The 27,065-nt window shown below is 38.5% G+C and overlaps 1 protein-coding gene across 1 annotated transcript in view; it reads right to left on the reverse strand.

The window, feature by feature from the left end:
• Positions 1-27,065, reverse strand: part of CEP85L (centrosomal protein 85kDa-like) — a 190,802-nt gene that overhangs the window by 9,212 nt on the left and 154,525 nt on the right. The window contains exons 4-8 of the mRNA XM_009999202.1: positions 17,267-17,388; positions 7,213-7,330; positions 5,119-5,295; positions 1,049-1,201; positions 622-776 (exon numbers count right to left, since the gene is read on the reverse strand). Of these exons, the coding sequence (XP_009997504.1) occupies positions 622-776; positions 1,049-1,201; positions 5,119-5,295; positions 7,213-7,330; positions 17,267-17,388 (725 nt within the window). The remainder of the gene's footprint in view (positions 1-621; positions 777-1,048; positions 1,202-5,118; positions 5,296-7,212; positions 7,331-17,266; positions 17,389-27,065) is intronic.

A 27,065-nucleotide genomic window follows, 5' to 3' on the forward strand; every position in this document is an offset into this window, starting at 1 on the left:
TGATCTAAAAATATAACAATCACAAATCTCCATCTCTCACCTGGAATCTTCTCAGATATCTGTCCCATTTGTTTTTTCATAGTTATGCAAGTTCAATGAGAACAGATTAGCTACAGCTGATTAGCTACAGCTGAATCTCCCCGTAAATATCCCCACCCTCAGTGAAAAGGTAAGAAACAGCTTCAATTTATTTAAATCTTTGACCCTTTCCCGATATAGCTGCCAGCCAATATCCAGGCAGCTTTTCCACAGCTTGTGACACGATTAGTTAATCAAATAGGAGTGCTGACAACTTCCATACAATACCCCTTTGCTGCACATGTTTCTTCTATCATCTATCTGGCAGCAGTTGATGATGCCATTGCAACAGTGTCCCACATCTTTAAAGAAATGTGAAGAATTTCCTAGGCAGACTCTTCTCTGTAGTATTACTTGCAACTTGACACAAATAATTTATTGGGTTTTCTATTGCATTACACTGTCATTCTGCACAGTAATATATTTATGCTACGAAAAAATCAATAGCATTGTAATAAATTTAGAGTGCAAATAACATTAGGTCTTGGCATCAGGTAGGAAAGTACACCTTTTACAGGGCACAGCCCAAACAGCTGTTCATACCTCTGTACTGTTGTGACCAGCTCTTTTTCTTTTTTCTTCTGACCCACCAGTTGCAATTCTGTCTCTCTGCACTGCGATCGGGCCTCAGCGAGCTTCTTTTCTAACTCAGTCGTAGTTTCTTGAAGTTGCTTGTTCTTCTCTTCTAGAATTTGCAGCTAAGACAGGTCATATTAGTCAGACACAACGCCACATTAGCAGAAGGCCTTGTGATAGGCCACAGCCTCATAGTTACTTCCTATATAACCTTAGGCCCACTGCACTTAGTTGAGTATGAGAATCCCCTATAGCTATAGTGCTTTCTGAAACCTTGAAATACCTCTTTGCAGATGGGGAAAGAAATACATGTTGAAACAGTAAAAAAAGACGGCCAACAGATCAGAAGCTTACTTGTATTTTTAAAATGTAAAGCAAACTCCTTTTATCTTACCTGTTTAGCCTGCCCTTGTATATCATCCAGAGTTGGTAGGTCAGCCAGATATTTTTCTAATGTTTCAATTCGTCTTTGTTTTTCTTTGCTTTGCTCAGACTCTTTCTGGAATTTCTTTTTCAGGCTACTAATATATCGGTCTCTAGTTTTAAGCTAGAAGAAAGTAAAAGTATATGTTTTAGGATTACAGTGAAAAATAAACCTTCTTTGGAAGCAGAGACTGGCGACTCTTCAAGTACTCTCAGCTGCATGAAAGGGCTAGTTAGTGTAGAAAACAAAACCAAAGGATGATTAATCCCAGCAGCTCCAAGTCATAGACCCACATGTGACCTCAAATCCCAGGCATTTACCCAGAACACTCCATGTGCCTTGTGATCTGAAAACATGAACAGTTCAACAGTTAAATTATTCTTTTTTTTTCTCCAATGGAGATGCTCCTAATCATTTATCAGGAAATATTTTAGTCTATTCTCTTCTTCTGGCCTAGGAAAACAACACACAAGGACCAAGAACTTAACCCAATAAGAACTGGACCCAAAAATCTGACTTTGATGCAGTCTAACAATGACATCAGAGGACATCACAACAGAATAGTGGCTTTCTTAAACATCTTTTCTATAGACATCTTAATTGTCTGTCAGCCTGCAAGAGATTTTTCATATTGCGTTATCTTTGCTTGCATTCCTGGTACTTACTTTGCTTTATTACTCAAGTCAAAAAAAGCAGGAAGGAAAAAGAGTATTTTCTAGTCATAGTCCAATTTAATGAAAAATACTATCTTTATTGCTTGAAGGAATAGTAATTTACAGATAACAAACACTTGTCACTGGAGTAAATGCTGAATGTACTTTTCTTTCAGTGCTACATGCATCCATCTCACTGAGAAATACATGTATGACACTGTCAATGTCAGAGCTCAGTAACAGAGCCAACTGAAAAGTTTAAGTCAACAATATCTGGAAGGTTTTTCCTGAGATAGCCTTCTATATGGGCCACAAAAGTGAGGATTGTCAAAAAGCTAGAAATCTTTGTATTTTTATCAAGATCTCAAAACTGAACAAAGCTTCCAGGCTGCTTAAAAAAGCAAATCAGGCTGCTTACAAAGCCCAAGTAAACCCCGCATTTAGTAAGGCCAAGTTACAATTCAGCCATGAATTTTAGCCACAACATATGCTTCAGAACCACATACTCTCCCCCAAATCTTAAGGCAGTGATATAAATACAGACATGTAAGACAATGTTGCAAAGTAAGAACTGCCAGGAGCCTGACCATTAGCTAAGAGAATTTCTTCCTGCTGTTTCTCACATATCACTAAGGGTGCCAGGTTGGCCTATCAGAATACACCAGTACTTGTGTGACAAAACATTTTTCTGGTGTTTTTTTGTGTGTTTGTTTTTTTGTTGTTGTTGTGTTTTGTTTTGAAAGCTCTTGCCTCTTGGCCATTAAATATTAAAAGCAAGGCCACAGAAATCATAGGGGAGAACAGTATTACCAGCTATCAGCAGTACCTTACAGGAGCCCTTCAAAATTACCCACAGGGGAGGAAGAAGGAGCAGCCAGCAGGGTAAGGGTGTTTAGTTTAAAGCATTTCCAGCCCAGCAGTCCAATTTCCAGATGAAATCTCTCAGAATTAGAGTGAGGGCTGCAAAATCTGGACACTGGTGGAGAGTACAGCAGTACCTACCATAGCAGGCTCCCTCAGCTAGAAAGCTACTGTGACTACCAGTTGGCCATGACAGAGAAGTTTTTTCAGGCTTCTGAAATTTCAGTGCTAATTAAAGAGCTCTCAATCACCTCAGTCCTTCACTGACTGCACATGGAGCATAGGGTAAAAAACCCTTCCCTTCAGGCATCAGAATTATTCACAAGGTGATACAAATGCTCCCTTACTTAGTATGTCTAAGTGAGGAAATACAGGTATGATGCCAGCAGTGAACAAAGAGCACCTCTGATCTCTGCTGGCCCTACAGTTTCTCAGAAGGAAATAATCAAATACATCCACCTTAACATCCACAACATTCCTTAGAGACACAATCTACATATTTGCTATAGAGAACTGGCATAGGGTATTGGCTCCTCTTGCTGATAATGTATTTCTCTCCTAGAGCTTTACTAGATGTCCCCTCACTCCTGTAACAGGAGCTGTAGTGAGGAGCTGACTGCCCTCTGTCCCTTCCAGATTGCTTGTGTCTCTACAGACTCTACCACGTTCTCCTTCAGTCACTTCTTTTCCAGTATGAAAATTTAAACATTCCTCCTGTGATTTTCTGATGGTATCTACTTTGTTGTCCTTTTCTGAACCTTTTCCAACTTCAATACATCCTGTTTTTGTCATGAGGGAGACTTTCCTAGACTTCTTACCACTGCCAAAACATGGTCAAGGAACCAAGAATGTTCCTTATGTTTTCCTTCCTCCCACCTACACTGCACAGTCACAGCTTGTCCCTTATTGTAAAAAAAAAAAATACCAACTGTACACTGTATTTAAATGTTCTCTGTTAAAAACTCTAAAGAAGGAAAAGATAATATTATTTGCAGAAGTGGGGCAGAGAAGTGGAAATGTATGCCAGCAACCTTAAACTAAACTTCTGTATGTTCTTTTGGCATATTCTTAAAAGCAAAGCTCACCTGAATTTTCCCTATTCCCTGGCTAAATCTGGCTTTGGGTTGAAAACTTACCCTCTTGGAAGAGGCAGGCATTGGTTCGGAAATAAGCCTAGCACAGCTATTGGCAACGAGCCTTCTGATCAGTAGAGAAATTGTATTTTTGTCCCCTAACATCAGTCACTGACCCAGGACACCGTGCCTTTGGGCTCTGGGCTGATTGCCCTGTGCGCACAGTAGAGGAATTCCACAGATGACTGTCCCCAAGCTCAGCACCCAGCCTACTACTCAGATTCCCAGCCTGCCACATCCCTGCAGGAACACAGAACAACTCCTTTCTCCCTCCACGATCTTCCCTCAAACAGAAGGGCACCAATTTTATCACAGAAACACAACTTCTCTCTCCCTTTCCCCTCCCTTTTTGAAAGCCTTTTGTTCAGTGCACAGAATGGATAGGTGTTAAGAGGTGAATCAGGTCTGTGCAGAGAATCAGGGTCCTTGCCACAGACCATCCCACTGACACAAGCACTGCTGCACAGGTCCTCACCATTGCTACCACCTATAGCAGCAGCTCCTACACAGTGAGGAACAAAAACAGTAAAAGCTGAGACAAAAGGAAGCAGGAGAATCCATTCTGCCCTTCCTGAATGTCACCTTCAGTGAAAAGCATACTGCAGGGTTCACAGGAAACGGTAACACGAAACTTGAGAAGAATTATGTTTCCTTTGTCTTGCCACCTGCCACTTCACTGTATCATACTTGTCTTAACCCTTGAGCCTGCACTGATATAAATCTAAGCCCAGTAGTGAGGCATAGTGATCAATGAAGAGAAAGGTAACAGTGACAATGACATCAATTAGGAACCACTTCATCAATGGCACATTTCTGCTTGTAATAAAGGAAGGCTGCCAGGATATTCAAAACTGGGCATTGCTTCAGCCTCCAAAGAAACCCTTTGTCAAAACAGTTCCAAACACACATCCATCTAAACCCCTTCCTTGTCTCTAAGTACAGTCTAGTCTGCACATCATACCAAAGCTAGAAGAGAATCACTCCTGCTGAGTAGGCACATATAGGCTGGGAAGAGGGTCTCAAAGCATGAGGCCCACATTTACAGGCCATGATAAAAAAATAGGGATTTCATTTTCACACACAGTTTTAAAATTATACTTCAAGCTATATGAATTCTTAGAACTGATAAGCTTTTCTTGAAACCAAATTACCTGGTTAAAACTGTCATCATGATACCCATTTCACCTAGTATCACTTTTTAGGATGTATTCACTACAAGTTCAGATTCATCCATTGCCAACACCTACAATCACTGTCAGTTTTTCTATCTCAGATAAATGTAGCTGCTTTTCGAAAACAGTTCAGCACCCCACATACTACATTACTTTCTAGTAAACAAAACATACGCTGCTGTAACTGTCAAAAAGAAACTTGCAACACGGAAGTCACTTACTTTTTCCTCCATCTTCTTCTTCTCCTCACTAGATTTGTTTGAAATTTGTTTTACAAGTTCACTGAGTTGCAATTCCTTATTCTCAGCTGCTGCAATCTTTCGCTCAAGCTCCTCGAGGTGGGATGTTGATCGTTCCGAAACGTGAGGTTGCAGTGGCGTGCTCTCGTACTGGGGTTGCTTACAAAAAGAAATACAGTAATCATACAAATGAATGCACACATAACCACAGCATGTATACTTGAGCAGCACAGCAGAAAACAGTCCCGTGTTTTTTTCCATTGTCAGGAAGGGTGGGGGTCGATTTTTCAAACATTAAAATATATGGTAACAGCATGTGTTCCAGGGAGCTGGAGCAAAAAAATAAATAAGTTGGACCCCTTCGAATTCACAACACAAGCAAATGAACACAGTGGGGCCACTTTTGCCTTGAGACTTATGGAAGAAATGTGGCTTTTCTTCCAAAAGCAACCCCTGAAAATCCATAGTGTGTTTTCAAAACGCAGCACTGCTAATGCATTATTAATTTAACCCCTAGGAAGAAAAACACTCTCTAAAATGGTTATGAATATATTAAAGTAAAAGATGCTCCAATTTCAAGATCCTTCTAAAGCAGAACATTAGTACTAGCCAAACTTCAGAGCTATCACACCCGAAGTGCAGAATAGTGCAGGGACAAGCCTGAGACTAAAGCTACAATCAGAAGGCAGGGCTCCTAGCTTCTGTCCTATATAGCAAACCCTTCTCCCTTTCTAGTTCATGCAGTTTGATATTACTCTTCTAACTCCATTGCCCACAGACAGTTAAGCACAAAATGGAAATCAACTGCATGTGGGATGAAAAGGGAGATGCATCCCACCAGGCTTTCAGTTTCAGCATTCTTTTAGTAACATAAATTGGCATCTTTAAAGAAATTATACAGACACTATTTTTAAAAAGTAACATTCCTTCAGTAAAGCATTAAAAGAGATTAAAATCTCCATTAAAGGAGATTTGCATTTGTAAGTTAATCTTACAGAACAAATCAAGCAGAAATCTTAACATATTATATACCTTTTTATCTTTTTAAATTACAAAAGATGAATGCATCTGCTGTTTTATTTGAAGTGTATTATGGTATACTAAGATACATACACTAAAATTCCAGTTTCTGCATTTTTTTAAAAATCGTATTCTAGACAGAATTTTGAAGTATTTAATAAAATAACTTCTAGAAGCCACATTCCTAGATGTCTGAAAAAGTTTCTAAATAACTAACCTCACACTGAGGCTCCACTTGAATTTCTGTCCTGACTCTCACAATCCAGATTCTCACCTGATGCACAGCTGTGTTATTCCAAGGACATAATTAATATCATGCTGAAGTATCCTAGCTGAGAACATGGTGCAGTGCTTGTGACAGAAAAAGATAAGGTAATAAAAGTGGGACAGAAAAGCTGTTTCTCTGCATTTCTCCCCTTAACATTCCTTTTGTACATTGTATTTTAGATATGCCAAGGCCTGGAGATGGAATTTGTGTGCTACAACAGGGCAGCAGCCACAGTCCTTAAAATGATCTGCATTTTTTGTTAGCCTATGGTACCTCATCCTTATGCCTTCTGATATTAGTGCTAGTTTAATAAAAATTAGGACAGGTATGCCCAAAATACCACCATACATTCCCTTTCAGACTAAGTGTTCCGTAGGATTACTCGTCCATACCCTTTTCAGGTGTTTTGGTGAAAGCTACTCCACCAGTCTGCCTTCTTGCATCTCTTTCATCTACTCTAGCAATACAATCTAAACAACCCTTTGGGTAGTACGACCTTCTCCCCTTCAGAAAAGCTTCCATCAGTTTTCAGATACTCCCAATATCTCCCTGTATAACTGTCCTACACGGACGCTGTTAAACCCTGATTCTTACAGTATCTCAATCATTCTTACCTGATTTCTATCAGAATTAAGAAATAATTACGTACAAAACCTTAATGTAACTTGGATGTCTGCAAATACAAGATCAATAAACACCAAACATTTTGGCCTGCATTGTGAACATGCCTTCACGTGTCAGTTACAGAGCAATGGAAAGCCTTGCTGAAGGAAAAATATTTGCCCTACCTGCAAATTAGTCATGTAAGGTTCTTCGCACTGTACAAGATGGCTCAGTCTTGCATGTTGAGCTCGTAATTCATTCTCGCGTATCCTCTGATGTAAACTGTTAATCTGCTGCTTTTGCCTGTAATACACAGATTTTATTTGAAAAGGAATGGAACAGAGATTAAAAAGACCAAACATAGATCTTAAGGCTTCTAGTGAAGAATACTGTAACAGTGCTACCCCACTATTTTGGATCTATATTAGCTGCATTTTTTCTCCCACTGCAGCGAGACTGCAGTTAGACTAGTACACCACTAGAATTGGGATCTCTTCAGGACACAAGCTATTAGACTACAGTTGCCATGTAACTTTCACTTAAGCACACCCTAAGGGCCTGTGCTTAACTGGCAATAAGACACAGATTTTGTAGAAATACAATTTTAAAACTATCAATTTTGTGGGGGTCAAAAAAGGCTTCTGCTGTCATTTGCTCCTATGGCCAGAAGTAAAATCAGGAAAAAGTATGCAGGAAGCAGAATGAAAACAAAACTCACACCTTCATTTTACTTGGACTTCTGCTCAGCCCCTCTCTCTCTTTGCCAGAAGTTACTTTTGACACAGGTTAAAGTAATTTCTGTTTAAAACAGTAAGCATGGCTTTCCTGCAAGGTCTTTCTTTTTGCTTCACTTAAGACTCTCTCAGACAACTGCTTTACATAAGATGTTCCATACCCCTAGGGTAAAATACCACACTGTTTACTAAACCAGAATTAACCTCTTACACCCATCACTTGGCCAGTGTACAGCATAAACAGTATCACTATCAAACTATATCACAAATTATATCACTGTTCAAATTACAACTGCGTTTGAACTAGCATGACTGCAGGGCAAATACAAGCCAGGTCTCAGCCCAGCTGAAAGACGCACATTACAGCCCTGTGAGGTGTGCTGTACACTCTGAGGAGCAATGTGCACCTCGACAACTGACTCCAGAATGAAGTTGTCAGCATCCGTCAGAAACACGTGCAGCAACCTTCTCAATAAACCTAAAACCAAACTTGTGTACTCTTTCAAGTTCTATTTTCCCTTCTTTTTTTATACTAGGACATATTTGCATGCAAGCATGAAACTGCTTCTCAAAGCCTCACCTCTAACCATGAAGTATAATTGGCTTTTCTAGAAATTATGCTGAACTGAAATGTCTAAATGCAGCCTTAAGAGGAGATAAATGGCAAATACAGGTTAGTTTCAAGGGAGAAGACCTGCCTATACATTCACTCAAAAAGCAAATCCTCTAGAAGTACATAAAAAGATTAAAGTTGGTTTGCTTTCTAAAAAAATTGCTCAATTTTTAATTTTTATTACCTTATTACTTACAAGACAGATCTATTAAATGTGTTCATGTGTCTATGTATTTAAAAATTATTTATCCATTTGTCATTTACCCCTTGAAGGCACTATGTGATTTTTCTGTTTGTTGCTGACTGTATGTTAGATGTGCCTTCCTTGACAGGCAGGATTTCAATAACCTGAACTAATCACTACAGCGTGGATAAAGTGTTTTAAAATATTTGTTACCTTCCAGCGTAGTTTGAACTACTTGACCATATTTCCTTTCATAATCCTTTCTCTACCCTACCAAATCCCTGCAGGCAAAAAGGTGAAACAAATCATTCTGTGATGAAGCAAAGCTGCTCTAGCGCAGACTGTAACTAGCTTGCTTCTTTTAACTCTGCAAAGCATTAAACTCTTCACCATCATAAAACCTTGCCAACAAAACACACTGTACAAATGTTTTAAGGCTGTGTAGATCCTGCACAACTTCTTCACATAACCGCCTCTCTGAAAATATCATTAACCTCGCAGCACCCAGAACAAAAATTCTGAAAACAGGCCAACAGTCACAAGTCAGAATAGAAGATAAGCACCATAGAAACATATTTACTATTTACATACAATCCTATAAGTCTCTGGAGACTTCATACCAGGTGCATTTTATCACTGATGTTCTCATACGCTAAGACAGTTTTAATCCTGTGTTAGCCCACAGCTGTTACTATTAATCTGCTGCACAGCCACAGGCTGCGAGCTTCACTTGGAGCATAGAAAAGTTCAAATGCTCTCACAAATACAGATCATATATTGCAGTGGGAACACTATCCCCAGAAGCTTCCTTATTTACAAAATACAACAAAATCCATAAAAAACCCAACCTCACAACCTTCAATGTTTAGGTGCTTTCAAAATTCTGCTCAGATACATGGCACCTGCCAACTCTGGCTAGATCCAAGCCAAATATAAATAATCCTCAAACTAAGGGATTCTGCCTTCTAGGTTGCAACACTACTCTCATCTTGTATCAGCTACATTTCTACCTTCATTTATGTCCTCCGAGTTCACAGAGGGCCAGACTAGAGCAGGCTAAAATTCTGTAACTGTTGTGGCCAAAGTTAGCAAACTCCCTTCCACTCCTCCCTTTCTCTGATCAGCTGCTTACAACCTCAAATCTTCCCAGGAGTTCAACATACATTAAAAGAAGTTTCAAGTCACTTTTTCTACTTTTTTTTGCCATAGGCACCAGAGTCACACAGCTGTATTGCATCACTGATCTACTCCTTTTCCTGTCACTTTCAAGACAGGAATTTCCAATCACCCAGTCTTACACAGAACTAAAGTCTCCGCACACTGAGCTCCTGAGCCTTTTGTGATTCCAGAAGCCACTTGCATACAAGTGGGTGCAGGCATGGCCTGAGCTCAGGGTATGGGGGAACCTCACAGGAGCCCACCCTCGAAGCTCATGGTTATAGAAACCAGACTGCAGTTCACACAGCCAGATCCAATGACAATACTGTACCTAGGTACCATGGAAACTACTGTTTCACAAATTCCCCAGTTATTTTTTTTTCCATGAATGTGAGTTACAATTCTATGTTCTCTCTGCCCATGAACAGTAAAGGGCTGATTCTGGTAGTGCATATTCCCTGTGCCACTACTCTGCAAACACGGGGAAGACAGCATGCCATGCCCCACAAAATGGCAGCCAAGCTTCCCACATCCCAGATGATTGTTACTCTACTTACAAAGCTGGCTAGAATCCAGAAGAAATCTACTGGTGCCACTTAACACTAACTGGATCCATATTAATGGGTAAAAGCAAGTTACAGCCTAAGAGTGAAGAATCAACTGGGGGAGAGCTCGATTTTAATTCATTTTTAGTTCTGTATTTTAGCCCAAACAACCCCCTCTGAAAGCTCAAGTCAGCACAAAAGACATGGAGAAGACCAGAGAAGAGCACTTAGCTCAACTGATGCACAAGCCTGGACTGTTTTCAGAGACTAGCATTAATAGCAAATAAACTGCTTAATACACAACTCCTCTCTGTAACAAAAAACATGAGTATAAAACAACTGACATTCACATATTTTTCTCATATTCACACACCAAAGAAACTGTGGACATGTGCATACACAGACACTCATATAAGCATATGTTTGGAAATAAATCACATTTGCTTCAACCTGGAACCAACTCTTCTACTCTCCATAAATCCATCTTACCCATCATTTACTCTAACAGAAACCCAGAGAAGTTCACCATTTCCTCCCCTCAACTTAAAAAGACTTAAATTAGTGTAAATCTAAGTCCGACACAGCAAGTCAAGATACAGGTCCAGTGTTTTCAAATGCTTCAGGGACTTTAGAACCGAGTTTTGTCCCCCACAGAAGGAATATAAGCACCTTCATAATAAACAAAATGACAATTGAAGCTTACCTTCAGAAGGCTAGTAAACAAGAAAGTTGCTTCACATGAAAATGTCTGAGCAGATTTCTTCAGAATCAGGATGCAAAGTCAAACGCGACACAGAACCTTCTCTATTACAAATATAACTTATTCCACACCGCAGTGGAGGTATGCTGCTTTGTTTTGCTGCTTAAGCAGTTGAATACTAATTTTTACATCCCTTTGTTTTAAAGGCATGATCTCTTGGGACCACAAATCCAAATGTGCAGAGTACTGATAGGGAAACAGATCGGTAGTAAACAATGCAAATACATTTTCTGTAATTTGGAAGGTAACAAAGAACTTCAACAGCAGCAAATCTCGTGAGAAAAGACCATCTCAAGCTTCCTATACAATAAAGTATGGGGTTTTTTCAGTTAAGAGCCTGCAGTTCAAAGCGAATACTACCTTTCCGCTAGTCACAAGATAGCTTATCTTGAAAAGAAGATGGGAAGACTACCTCTGGGAGTCAAGAGGTGATCTCTGTTCTGCATGTTATTTTTTTAAATTACTTTTCTGAGCTGCATGCAAATTTGGAATACTAGCCTGGCCCACAGGAGACAAACTAGCATCAAAGCAAGGCAGGCAAGAGCAGTCAGCAACTCCACTTTCTGAAATGCTCTAGGCTACTTAGTCAAAGGGGTGTGAGGCGTAAGTGGGACATAGACAAGAACATCTGCTCACACAGAGGACTGCACTCTTCCTTCCCATGTTGGAAGGTTTGCAATTTGGCAGTCTCCTGACAGGAAGACTATAGAGCAAAAATTGCATCTTCCCTGCTGTTCTCAGCTCTGCCAAACAGACTTCCTAAAAATATTTAAATCTACACAATAGAAAATGGCTCAGCTCCAGTTCCCCAGAACAGGAATTGGGACTGCATCTGACAAAAAAAAAAAATCAGAACATAGTACTGCAAAAACCAAAAACCACACAAGTATGGCCTGTGAGAGATGAGCACTCAGCTGGAAGGAGGCCTTAACTGGTCAGTTCAGCCACTTGAGAGAAGATGTTCTAATCAGCTGGAGAGATCTCAAGGAATAACAAAAGCTACCAGAGGTCTAGAAAACATGACCTAGGAGGAAAGACTAAGTCATATAAGGAAAAGTTTTCTAACGTTTCAACTAATTAATCAAACTGTCCAACCCCTAAAGACTGTAGAATCACTACTATTGTAGATAGCAATAGCACAGACATCTACTAGGAGTGAGACCACTTTAGCTTGTTCTCCCCCTAGAGCCCAGCAGATAGGCTAGATAGGTCCCTTCTAGCCATACATCCTCTCATTATTGTCGAGATTTATGTTATTATGCGAAAACTAACATGAACAAATTCCATTTAATCAGCATTACTAGTATTCACCTGTGAAAAGGTGAACATTTAAAATCACAAAAAATATTACTCTGTAACAAAACCATCCTGAAAGTTTACCAGGCCAGGATACAAAGCCTTAACCACAAGTTATATGGACAATCGGTGGAAACAGAAGATACATACATCTTTTTCAAGTTGTTATTGCAAGCAAAGAGTATTTGCAGCAAGACACTCTTGAGGAAGTACCTCAGAGCCCTCCTCACCTCCTCATTGCAAAGGACTCCCAGTTACACATGCATGTGCTCAGATGCTGTGTGGCATAAAGCTTCAAAGCTTCCTCAAGAATGGCATAAAATTCCCACTCAAGAGGATATACTAATGCTGCAGAGTTTAACAGACGATCCCAGATTAACAGAATTACAGCATTACACTAGGAGTAACACAAGTACTATCAGAGCACATACAGTTTGATGGCAACTACTAAAGTCAGAACAATTTGACACATGGCAAAGAAAATTTATTCCCCAATAAAAACAACTAAGTATAATTCAGGTATGAATGGAAAGCTAATGGTTTAGCAACTGTTTTGAGAACATAAATGTTACTACGTTCTGGGGAATGACAGCTATTCACTAAAATTATACTTCAATACCTACTTTAAAAAGCTGTTCACTTAGGCTGTTTGGAAGAGAACATGGCACAGTGTTATACTCAGCAGCTTATGTCACATGTTCAGATATTTGTAATTTATTCACCTACCCCCTACATGTAGTTCGTGCCAAACCAACAGTGCCAGGCACACACTACAGACATCAACAGTGGCTGCCCAGTCACAGAAGGCATTTTCAAATGTACCAAACACTGTAATTTTAGTGTTGTGAATGTACTGAACAGAGGAGCAACACAAAAAATTAAAATCTGATGTAATTTTCTAAACCAATATAAACAGTGTTGGCTCCCTCTGGTGCTAAATGTGATGTAGTGTTACATATTAATCCACCAGTGAATAAGGCAATGATATAATCCAATTATTTTGTACAGGAGGTGACAGACATTCTAGTAATAAGTGTTACAGCAGCACATCTTCTTACGGACAAAATCCTTAAGTTCTTCTTCACAGCCTGCCCCAACAGCTGTTATGTGAGAAAACATGACATTTTTAAGAGGTACCACTGTGATCCTGTGCACACCCACATGCCTCCCTTGAGGCTCCCTTCCTCAAGTCATGTTTTAGCTTCCTAAAAGTATGGTCTCCATCCCATTTTTTAGGAGCAGACTTAAAAGCCAACTTCAGGCTCTAATTCCTCAAACTGGAAGTGATGTCTACAATAGTTTTATAAAGCAAACCAAAACCACTTTAAAACCCACCCATTTATGCTACTCTGTTCACTTATACTTAAAAATACGCATTTGTTATGCTGAACAGACTATACAAATCAAATCCATTTTAACTAATCTGTTACTAAATCTGCTGTTCAACACAGTGTATAGAATAAAAATCAAGCCACTTGTTCTATTCACAAATGCAAGTGGCTGTTTGGGTTTTTAAAATGCTATTAATGGCTTTGAATTTCCAGTGACAAAGTATCCAACTATGATGATGATTTACATTATAAGCATTATTCCTTGAATAATTTTTAATGACTATTTGGAACTTGTTTGCAGCTATTCCAAACTGGTAAGATTTCCAGTGCAAAACAAGGAAGTCCAATAATCTAATCCGGAGGGTCTGGATTTTTATTTTATTTTTTTTTCTCCTTTTTATCATATGGAAAGAAGAGAAGCAGGCAGCAGTTTCTCTTTTCTCCTCCTGCCCCTATCTTCCTTTTTAATGAGATAAAAGTAGAACAGCTTAAGGATTCTACCCCATAAGGAGCCTCTATTTCCTGCTTATCAACAGATTTAAGCATCACTATGCAGAACAAGGTGTGTGACTTGAAATGACATTAATCTCCTCCCCCTCCTGGATTAGCAGAGCCCCAGTGCAATTCCCAACAGAAGAGGGTTTAACCTTAAAAAACAACAACTGGGCAATGACCCTGTGTTTGAAAGGAAGGCTGGTGACAAGGGCAAGAGAAGCGTGTTCCTGGTGTGCTTCTTTTCATCCAGCTGTTCCTTGTACCTGTCAGCAGCAAGCAGCTGGGACTGGAGCACCACGCTGGCTGCTACTCCACTCCTTCGGCTTCTAGACAGCAGGAGGCCAACCCGTCTCTCCCAAGCTCCTGCCTCCCTGGAATTAAACAAGTCTTGCTGGCATTCTCCAGTTACCAGCTGGTAAATTTCAGTGTGAGATATGACTCAACAAGAGGTATAAGTACCTTTTATAATTCCATGAGAGCCACAGGTAGGCAGGGCCTTCTCAGCAAACATCTACATCCAAACCTAAGTCAACAAAAGAATTCTTCCTCCACTTCCTGAAAACTAAAATTCTGTAACTGAACTATGGCCATCTTGAATCCTAATTAAACACACCACAACCTTTTTATATTAGGTCCGTATTCCCAAATAAATTCAAATTTTGAAAAAAAGTTTCAAGTAAGCTCAGGAAGATGAGGAGTTGGAAGACTCAAGTTTACTTCTACACACCACCTTGGCTCTCAGTGCAAGACCTTATATTCCCATGTGTTAAATAGGGGTAACACCAAATTTTCACTTGGTGCCTTGAACAAAGGTATTATTCATGCTTTAGTCTTATTAATAACCCATTGAATAAGAAATATTGACACTACTGCTTTATAATGGAGTTCTAGTTCCATAATTTTGGGCAGCAGTTATGAACCGATTTCTCCAAGAGACAAAAAAATATTTTTGTCATAAATAATAAAACCAATATCTTTTAAATATTTTAATTAATTTTAAAATATTAACTTTCAAGGGAAATATTTTTCCCAAATGGAAGCTTAACATTAAAAAAGAGTCTTTTCTGTGATGTGTTATTATAATTCAATTATATAATAATATAGTATAAAACACTGCATTATTATAATTTACAACATGCTTAACTGTAAAAACAGTTGTCTACTTAAAGAAAATAACTGTAACATCACTAAGCAGTCTTTCTTTCACTTCAATAGCCTCCCAGAGTCTTCCATTCTGCCTTTTCAATTGAATGAAAAGGAATCATCTCAACCGACTTCTGGTCAGAAAGAACTGTATTTAGAATCATTAAGGCACAGGAAAGCATGACTTGTACAAAAAAGAACCAGCCCACTGCCACTGGATACCAAGAAATAAATTTTCTTCCTCAATATGGACAGCATTAAGTCATGTTAGCAGGTGACTAGGTTGCAAACCATCACCTCAGAAACTTCACCCTCGACTGTAAATGTAATTCCAGTGTGAGAAGACTAATGTCAACTGCTTTTTCAGTTGTCACTGCGTAACAATCCTTTTTGTAGTGTGCAGAGGATGACAGACTCAGCAGAGGCATCAAATACCACCCCTAGCCATAACGGGCAATGTACTCACAAATACTGCCGACATCTTGGGCCCTGAGAGGTGGGCTGCCCGTAATACAGCATTATTACTGATTGAGCAAGCCCAGAAAAAAAACACTGTAATTTAGACAGCCTTTAAGCAGCTGATCAAGAGGCTCTGACAGAGGAGATCTAAGCAACCATCAAGGATGTATCCATTTTAACTGCTTATTCCCTTGGGAGATCACCACTTCTGCAGGAGAGCTGGCAGAGTGGGACGGTGTGCTGCACTTCCTGACTCTGCATACCATTTTCAGCTGCAGAAGCAGGTAAATGCACCCTAATAAGAAACAACTAAAAAGCAAAAACTGGGGAATCTGATACCAGCCTTTGTCACTAAAATGCCAGTAGAGGTCCTGGCCAGATCACTAGGGACAGAAACACCTTAAACCACTGCAATTCCTTGCTCTGCTGCAATAGAGGAAGGAACAGATCTTGCACAAGCTAATTCTCCTGGTCCCAAAGTAAGTTATGCCCAGGCTGTATACCTCCACCTATTAAAAGAAAGGAACTGCTAGATAAAATATAAAAACATCCATAACAGATGCCTGACATTCCTGTGATCAACACACACCTGCTTTACACAGTTCTACTCACGCTGTGGAGCAAAGTACCAATAAGAGGGCATGACTATTTCAAGATCAGAACAACTTCTCTTCCAGCCACCAGCCAAGAGTTTATTATTAAAACACATACTAAGCCAAATAGCAATTACGTCAAATTTAAAAATGCCCTCCTTAAATGTCCTACATCCAAACTGCAGCTCCTGATGACATCTGCTAATTTACTGTAAGCTTCATTAAGCTCAAACCCTTTATTAAAAGCACATTTTCCTCATTAAGGCTTAATTTTATTAAAATATCAAGAACTCCATAAATTACTTCAGATCGATTAGAAACTTAACATCAGTGAGTTTCTGCCAAGGCTCATGTCAGATTGATAGCAACTTTATTAAGAAGCTATGTATTTATGGACAGAGATTCTCAATTTAATATTTTATTATCTGAATAATCTGTATGATCATTTGAATAGGATTTTACCACTAAATGTTACTGCAAAGGCCAATTTCTCAGAGCTTTATCAACTGGCTTTGAATATACTACCTTTCTGTACTTGTAATGGAAAATGCAATACAGTTTAGCAATTTTCACCTGGCAAATCTCTTTCAAGACCTACGCAAGCAGAAGGTTGTCTGATACAAACCCCCAGACTGGTAAGAAGCTAAGACTGGGAAGCTGACTGCAGAAGTGGCTGTCGGTCTCACTCTCCCTTTTCCATTGCATAGGCATCAAACCCTGAAGTAAATTTCCAATTCTGTACAAGACTTTTAGTCAGCAGCCAGTCTTCCCTCCCAGCAAGGACAGCTCCCTCATGTTTGTACATAAATATTCGCTGGACTGGCACCTAACAACTTTACTGACTAAGTAGCTCTCCTGAAAGTCAGTTTCTACATCCCAGTTTTAACATCATCTAATCTAATCAATGCTGCAGGAGCAGGTTACTCACCGATCAATCACAATCTCCTTCTGTCTGAGCAGGCCCTCTTTGATTTTCATTAGAGATTCCCAGTTGCTGAAGTCCTGATAGCTGGTAGCTGGGTAACTCTGACGAGATGTTCCAGTTGGAATCTGCATAAAAGAATTGTAGAATTAGACTACAACCCAGTAAATAATATCTGAGATTTTAGGGCATTTACAAAGCAGTTTGTTGTTTCAGAAACCTAATAGCACTTTTTAATTTTAATTCAGATTTGCTTTATATAAAACAATCATCTACAAACAAGTTTCTTGAAACAACCTTCAGGAGAGTGTCAGTGACTTAAAAACTTATAATTTCTCTACTAAAGAATTCATAGTTCTGAAAGTAGTTTGAGATTAAAAGCTCCTTTAGAATTTAGGCACATAATTAAGACAAACACCACAGAATGTTAATAATCTTGCTACAATTCTTGGAATTACAAAAAAGGTAGCTTGATAGCTTTAGACCTGCTGGTAACAGCTACCACTCACTTGTTCAACTCCCAGCCATAACTTTATCATATAGAGAAAAAGAAATTCCCCTAGGTGTGTGTGCATTTAAAATACAGAATATGGGAATATAATTTTGGTTAAATTCTAACTGCCTGCAATAATAAAAGTTCCAGAAGCAACAGCTTTCATGCTTTCCATTCATCTTCACAAAAGCCAGGCTGTGTGTCTCACAACAAACTGAGGGCAACAGTTGAACTAAAAAAAATCCAGTAACATGGTTTGGAAGAAAAGTAAACAACTAACTGGGATGTTTAATCAAGAAATTTTTTATACTCAGAACACAGAAAGTACTACAAATATTTGTATCAGGAATTCACATAAGCAAAGGTTTAAGTTAGAAATTAATCAGACTGAGGGATCCCAGCATTGGCTGCCATGATCTTCCACTATTTTTTTAACAGCTGAAAAAAAGACTTATCTTTTTATTATCTGGGAGGCATCCTGGACTATGGATGCCTTTTTATGCTTTTGGAAGACAGAAGAAGGGAAAAAAGTGAAAATATGGCTTATTTTTTTACATTCAAAATAGATTTTAGGGTATTCTTACTTGCATTGCTCTAAAATGTTTTAAATTTCAATTAAATTAAATTAACTGTATTAAACCAAGACATAATCAACAATCCAAACTAGATGAACAACTGTCAAAGCTTTACTGTGAATTATAACACTGAATGGAGAGAATTCATTGCCTAAACTCCCATGCTCTGATGTGCTGAGGTCAGGAACCAACTCCTGACAGCTGTGGTTGACAATATTTTTCCTATTCAGTCTAGTTCAATTGCTAGCTTGCTCATGGATAAAACAGACAAATACATTTTCCTTCTTTTAAAATAAAACTTAAAACCAGATAAAAGATGACAAGACATACTAGTTCTAAAATCTTTCAAGGCTGCCATACACACACACCTTCTCCAAGTCCAATTCATCTGCTTCAGGGAGTATTTCCTTTGCTTAACAAACTGGGTAACTTCAATAGTAAAACTTGTAATGAATTATTTTTAAAACTGTCAACAATTCTACATATTAAACACTTCATGTCAATTTTTGGCCAAAGACACACTGAAAATGTTGACTGTGTTCCTTGCCAGACAATATCAAGTATTGCATCTTTATTGAAAAGGCAACACTGACTGGATAAACAGAGCTTTTTGAGGAAAAGTAAAACATTAAATATTATTAAAAATTGTTTTTCTCTTAAAATGGTTCACTGATTTATGATTACAGTTAATACTTCTTTATCCCATGGCCAGTCATTACTACATCCCACATGCAATAAAAACACCACAGAAAACGTTTGAAAACTGTCTCAATTGTTGAACCTAAAAAAAGTGCCTCATGTAACTGCTTACTGAAACATATACCAGGTTTAAAAGTTTTGTGGGAATAAAATATGCCACATTTGCAATTTCTAGTAAGTCAGTCCATTAAACCTATGCTCGTTCAAGGAAGTTATATTAAAGATGGCACTGCACTCTACTGGGGGGCAAGAAATGGCAAAGCTAAGTTCTGCCTGGATTAAGATCTACCATACATTTGTTAACACTTTAAATCAATTTAACTATTGTCATGCTTAATTTTTCATGCACAATGATCAGAATTAGCAGTGATACCACCTTGGCGCTTTTTTGTGTGGGTAGTGGTCTAATAAAAACTTAGGCAAGATACCAAGTCATGATTCTTCCTGTAAATAATTTATGTGTAGAGCCTTTAAGGATCAATGACTCTAAAGTTAATTTTGCATGGGTAGCTCAATCCAGACCACATAACTTGGACAGAATACCTTAGGATTGTCACATATTGTTCTGTATTACAGTTATCCACATAACTGGCTGAATTAATAGACACCAGCACAAAACTATTTTGGTGGAAGTCTCTCTTGGTCACACATGCCATATCATGCACTATAAAGTGACAACATCATGAACTATCACTGTAGTTTGTGTAATAATTTTTTTTTTTCCTCTGCTTCTCCCACCACAATACTGAAGAATGCTTTTCTATATGCACCTCAATAGCATTACACTACAGTAAAAGAAAATAGTCCTTAAATGCAGTTAGGATTAGATCCTTACTTTTCAGAGCCAGAAATTCCAACTTGGTCCAAAAGAAACAACCCACAAGAGTCTGACATGATAAACAGGAAACATGCAGGGGGTTTTATAAAACCAAATCAACCCATTTATTTGGCAAGGTGAATTTTGTCTTAAAGACTGAACTACAAAAAAAATAAGTTACTAAAGACAATGATTGATACAAATTCATCCTAACTGAACACATTTTGGAAGCCACCAGTGGTTTCTCTAGGAAAAATCTTCAAAGCAAGCCCCTTACTTCAATCTAGCACCTTTGAACATTTCATAGTTTGCACTGAAATTAGGAAGAAACTCTAACTTTAATACAGTAAGTGACTATACAAGAAGCCAATTAAATATTAAGGCTGCTGGAAATCAAGGTAATGAGTTATGCCAAGTTAAGATCGGAGTTAATATTTTATCAATTAGATGCCAACAATAGTATATTTAAAAAGAAAACCCCACCAATATATAAGGCCTCCTTAGATGAATGACAGTTTTTTTACCTTTGGAATATATCTACACTTACATATACATATAAGTATATGCACACTCTATATACATACATAACAAATAAAGTATTATTTTGTATTATAACTGTGTGCTTCAATTTGTCACTATGAACAGATGAAAACAACAAGAAACACTTGTTTCTGACATAATGTTTCAGCCAATATATAAAAAACCATCATACTAAAAATACTTCTCAGCACTTCCCAGAATAACAAGACACTTCACTCATAAATGAGCACACAGTATTGACTACTCCAAACAGAATTCTAGCTGCTTTGAATGGTATGGTAACACACAGGTGGCCCGCCTATATTTGAATATTTTGTCTCCTAAGAACATCAAACCAGACACTGAGAGCAAGATACACATTTAGGACTCATACACAGAAAGCCATCCACAACTTCAAGTTCTCAACTTGAATCCTCCACAACTCCAATCACCAGCTTGAATGACACAGCATTATTTTCCATCTGCCCTAGAAAATACAACTATTTCTGTCGCCTGGCACCTCTTCCAAGAGTATCAGCCTTGGACTGAGAACATCTGTTCAGTTAAAACAGTATCCTTTGCATGGTGGTGTCCAAAGGTCCTTGCTAGCTTGCTTTTTGGCAAGGGGTTGGCCTTAACTTTCATGACCTGGCAAATCTTCAAGTAACTGCTGAAGCACAGATAGCTGCTGGGGAAAAAAAAAAAAAATCATTGCTGTACTAGCCTATATGCAAGTATGTATTGCTGGAATACACATTTGACTGATTCCATCAAGTTTAACAGTGGAAAAATTTTTTTTTTCCTTGACTAGAGGGTAAGATTTGGAAAACTCCAGCCAATAATGCCTGGGCTTTTAATTGTGCTGATTAAAATTATCTTCTCCAAGCATACTAATAGTTTCAGTCCAAATCAGATCACTGTCTCACCACACTGAGCAGCACAATATTGCCTGTAAACATGCTATACTGGTAAGTAAAGGTGGAGTCAAAAAATGTCAAAAACATAGCTAATCTCAAAAACTCCATTGATTTTAAAGGTTATTTTTTTCTGAAAGTTGCAGTTTAAGTAATTTAGTACATTCTATACTACAACTGAAAATTTTTCAGTCTATTACTGACAGCTAGCAGAGCGCCAAAAGTTATGCTAAGTAAATGATCCCTTTTCACCAACTGCTTACACTGCCCTACACTATGACAAAGTCTTCCCTGCAGGCATCATTCTTCTCTCAATGCATTTTACAGGCATTCAGTATTCAGCAGAAAGGTAATTCCTTGCATCCACAGCTAATCCAATGCAAAGAATTGGTGCAACAAATGTCAGCAGGAGCACAAATGGTCCCTGTTCTTCAACTGACAGGAGAGGAAACATATGAATGTTCTCATGAGATGTACCTTGGGAACATAGCAACTGCCTGACCACCTCACTGGGCAATGAGGGAGAAAGAAGAGGTGGATGTGATAGCAACGAGCCCAAATGCACTTCTCTCACAGAGACAGCTCTTGATCTACCCTCTCCTAGGATAGGAAAAGGATTAGACCTGTAAATGCAGAGCAACAGTCACTGATGAGCTCTACAACTGCCCCTGCCCCCAGACAAGGAAACAAGGATTTACCCACCCCTTTCCTCCCCACCCAGATTTCTTACTAAGGTCAGGCTGAGCGCTTCAACTCGCAACAGCTCCCTTATTTCAGGCAATCCCAGAGGATCACCCATCTTCTTACCAGCAAAACATGACAGGGTTCTCATGAAGGAAAAGCCTGAAGACATTGCAACCATAGAATCACACCCTAACTTTAAATCACTATAAAAGCAAGGCAAGGAATAATTTCTGTAGAAAGAGGCTGTGCATTGCTGAAAAGCACTAGAAGGAACAGCCACAAAGAAGCATTATGATGTATTGCCAGATGGGTAAAAACAAGGCTATGGACTAATTCAACAAATCCTGACTTGTGGTGTCTGTATTTCATCACCACCTACTTACCGCTCCACTCTACTCCATCTTTGCCATTTTGGGGAGACAGTGTTTCTGCTTAGCAGGATATAATCACTGCAATTCTTGACAGCAACTCCCAGGCTGTATCTCATGTTATTCTTCCACAGATATCCAGCAGTCATTGGGAAGAGAACATCTAACCATACCTTTGCATCCTTATTCCAGCCATGGTACCTGTAGCTTTAAGGGAATTTTTAAGGAGGAGGACATAACTAAAATCAATATCAAAACACCTTCTAATTGTGACGTACTGAGAAACGCAGATATACAATAGAGAGGTTAGCAATGCCAAAAGTAAGTGGTTAAATTCAGCATGGAAAAAGATGTGAAAAAAAAATAATCAGGCTTGGAAAAAATTCCCAAACACATACCCTACACAGATATCCCACTTGCAAAGTAATTATTATAAGAGGACACAACACATCTAACAGGGAAACTAAACTTGACAGGAGTTCACAATTCAACCTGCCTGAAAAATAGCCTAGCACATGCCTAGACTGCCTATACAACATGTCAGGGCACAGAGAAAGGAGGTGAGGGAAGGAATAAGACAGTGACTTTAAACAGGGCTGGCATAAACCCAGGTTTGTGTTCTAGGCATCACGCTACCAGAAAGTCACTGAAATAGTAGAACATGTTCAAAGAAGGACAACTATAATGATTAAAAAGCTTAGAATGAGTGATTAATGACTAAAGAGTTAAATACTACAAAGGCTGAAGAAAGAAGAAATCAGCCAACAAGTGTTTTTCCTAGGCTAAGGCAGCATGCAAACCAAGGTTAACAGAATTAAAATTAATATATGACAATTTGGGATAAGAGTATCAGGGGAAAAAAACCAAAACAACACAAAAACCAACCAAACAAAACAACACAGCAACAACAAACCCCAAAACAAAACACAACCAAAAAACCTAACCAACCAAACCTAAAAGAAGGAGAAAAGTAGCAGCGCCACCTCACAAACAATTAGAAGACAAAAATTTCAAAGATTTTAGGATCTACATTAAATAAAGTTTAGGAAATACAGAGAAAGTCAGTCCTTTCTTCATGACAAATCAGGACTCCTTCCTTCTAAACGTTAAGGTTAAATTATGCTGGGACCAAGTACGTGTAACTAAGGACAGAATCAACTACACTAAGAAGAGCAGAGCATCACAGTTGGGCTCCAACCTCATAGACTGAAAACAAGAACTCATTTAAGAAAAGCCTCACCTTAAAGATACATAGCCACAGATTAACCACATGCTTGTCCTACAAATGATTTCTATAGCATAAGCATCCAGTGCGATAGATGCACTAATTGTTATCCTAGTTTGCATATTCTAAATTACTGTGGGTAATCTGGGAGTCTCAAATTGGCTAAACAATACAACAAAACCAAGGGTGATACCCCCTCATATGCACACATTTTCATAGGCTTTTTTTTACTATTATAGAAAAGATTCTTCCCATCTGGCATTGCAATATCATGCAGAGCTTTACATAGCAAGTACATTACATCCTTTTTTAGTGCACTAAACTGCTCCTTCTCTTTGCAGTAAGTTTTAAAATTCACCACCAGTTGTTGTGTTCTGCAAGGAGAGGCCAATGTGCCTCTCTTTAGTTAGATGGAACCACATTATTGCATCTGTACGACTTTTTGAAGCTTTTCCAATGAAAAATTAAAATGCTAATGCTGACTACTTACAGACAACACCACTATCATTGAATCTTTTAGAAAGTGGAAAGGTTACAAGAAGGAAAAAAACAGGACCAGCATTAAAATGCCTGCTAAAAGCAGCACTCCCTCCACCAATTACACTTTTTCCAAGAACATTTATGGAAGCCTCCTCACAAAACAAATCCCCATTGCACGTACAGGCTTTATTAGAGACCTCATGGACTTGACTCACATCAAGTGCGGACAAAATTGACTGTTCTATGAGTTACTGTTATTTGTACATTTACTTCTTTCCCAGCATTGTTTATACTGCAGCTGAGGCTTCTGTACTTTATCAAGGTCAGGTTTGATAACCACAGCAAGAGTGGAAGATATGATCCTTTGCCACAATAGCTTACAAATTAATTAAGGGCAAAGCACAGCAAGTACATGGTTGCTGGGATACTAAAAGAGATGGAAAAAAACAAACACTAGAGGTCAGGTATGCTATTCACCACAGAGGAAAAAAATAATTTGAAAAAGCAAATATTTGTTACTAATAGCATAGTTACAAGGTTTTGATAGCAACCACAGTCACTTAAATGTGGCATAAATTTACAATCCTACCAAGGGGAGGAGAGCCTGTTCTCCTGCCCCTTCTCACCACTTCAAACATACATACCTTTCAGCTCCCTCCTGACAGCCCTAGTTCTACACTATCCCACCAACCCATACACATGGATGTTATTTGTATCTAGGTCAGTCTCCCATCAGATTCATTCTACAAGGCCACGTGAAATCTAGCACTGGCACACACTGTTAAGTGGAAAAGCAGCATACAAGACAATGCGTCTTGCAGTGGGCACAGCTTTGTGCTGGATTAGTACGAACATACAATCTCAAGTTGAATTATCTCAACTTCAGACAGTGCCAAACCCTCCAAAAGTACCAGTTTGTGGACTGAGCACCTTCTAAGCTTCTGAAAAAAATACTGCTATGTAGTTGCTGTGACACTGTCAAGTTGCTAGTGAAGACCTGGTGTTCAGATATGCAATGAATTCAAGAAAAGGAACTTTCACATGAATATGGCATAAAATAAAACCAAAAACCTTCTGCACTTTCTTATCTTTCAAAATATTCCTGCCTATGCTGGTTATCTAAATTATTCAAGTACACGCAGGATCAGCAGCACAGTTGTATTCTACAGTCAGAGACAGTATGTGTGAAAGATCTGTATGTGCTCAGAATCTGCACCTAGCAGGAATTCCTGAATAAAACGGAACATAACAGGGGATTAGGAAGGGAACTGGCATACTGGGCACTGCTTAGCTGGCAAGGCTTCATCCCTTCTAGCATCCTTGAGAAGTATGGTGCAAAAGATTCAAACAACAAATTTACAAGTCAATATATCAACTCTGAAAAGGCTTTGCAAGATCTCTCAGATGCATATTGTTACTGTATGAGACAAGGACAGTCTAATTACAAGAGGATGCAGTCACTCAGTAGTCCTCTGTGATTCTTCTCATCTCTGCCACCTTAAGCCATTACATTCTTAGAGGCTGAAACTGGCACTCCCAGAGCTGCCCACTAGATTACATACCCTCTTTCTGCTTATCTTCCTGTGAATAATTACAGTTCTCTTGCTTTTATTGTTGTTCTAATATTCCTTTATCTCCATGCAACACCAACATTATTTTTGTCAGAAATCCTTTCTGCCAGATGTTATGAACACAAAACACTTCTGGGTGCCAGTTATTATGACATTAAAAGCAACAGTGCCTGGAATTTTCCACTGATAACAATTGGGTCTTTCCTAAGTATAGAAGCACTTGTTTCATTAAGTGTTCATTTTATCTTCACATTGCATTTAAATTCAAATGTTCTTTACAAAAATAACACCAAAAAAAGAACAACAGAAAAACCAAACCAAAAACCCAAAACAGAATCTGGAGATGAAAGGGAGCTTCCACAAGGAGAAAAACGCTAACATGTTTTTCATTCTTGAAGCTTTTAGTAAAAGCTTCACCGCCAAATTGAGTTTTTGCTTCCTATTCTGACCTAGAAAGCAGCATGACCAAAATGTTACTATAGTTACTCAAAGCCCAGAAAAAGACCACTGTTTTAATGCTGCAAATACATTATTCACCACAAAAATCTTATTAACTGTACGTGTAAGACAAACAGTTTAGAAAAAAGAAATAGTTGAAGACAAGGTAAGTCACAAATCACAAATGGAAGCACCCCTAAAAGTAAAATAACTCAATCATTTGCATTTGGGCATCCTCAGCCAAGATATGATAATTTATACAATTTTTGTGTTAAATGTACATTGCTAGTACCTACAAACTACATTTTACTAAGAACTATTGTTTATTGCTCATTTATTACTTATTACTTGTGCTCATGGCCAAAAAAGAGCGGATGCAACACGTGACCTAGAAAGCAAGCAAAAAGGTGTCTATTTTGCCAGTCTGCACAAACTGCGAAGATGAATGGAGCTGGCCAGTCTTGCACAGAAATTAAGAGGATCATTTCTATAACAAGGTATAATAAAAGTAGAGTATACAACTGGGGTGAGTATTAGAAGGAGAAAAAACAAAATTTCTTGCTGTGCAGAAATTGGAAAAGAAAATTTGAAAGAACCTATTAAACACAGAGCAATGGATTCTTTTACCAAAACGTGCAAGCATACTGAAAGAGAGATAAGTCACTCTGAATGTAACATGAAGTAAGAGTATACATCTGGGGAAAAGGTGTGATCTGCAAATTCTTTATCAAGGGTCCCAAGTTTTCAAATGCAAGATCTTTAGATTCTGCAGAGTATTGGCCCCTGAACCAGAAAACTGAGCCTTTCTTGTTCTTTATTCTGTTTGCTTTAGCTTCAATTTAAAAGAAACACGAGTGTTAATATTCACCAGACTTAAGTTAAAACAAACAACTTCCCAAAAATAAAGCTCAAATGTTCAAAAAAATATTTATATGACAACCAACCCAAGTACTCACACAAACTCAAAAAAGCACACCTTATTTAAAAATGGCAACCCAGAACTAGTCTCTCCAGGCACTAGC

The sequence above is a fragment of the Chaetura pelagica genome, unplaced genomic scaffold (assembly GCF_000747805.2).
Source record: "Chaetura pelagica isolate M959 unplaced genomic scaffold, ChaPel_1.0 scaffold90, whole genome shotgun sequence".
In the NCBI taxonomy this organism is placed as follows: domain Eukaryota; kingdom Metazoa; phylum Chordata; class Aves; order Apodiformes; family Apodidae; genus Chaetura; species Chaetura pelagica.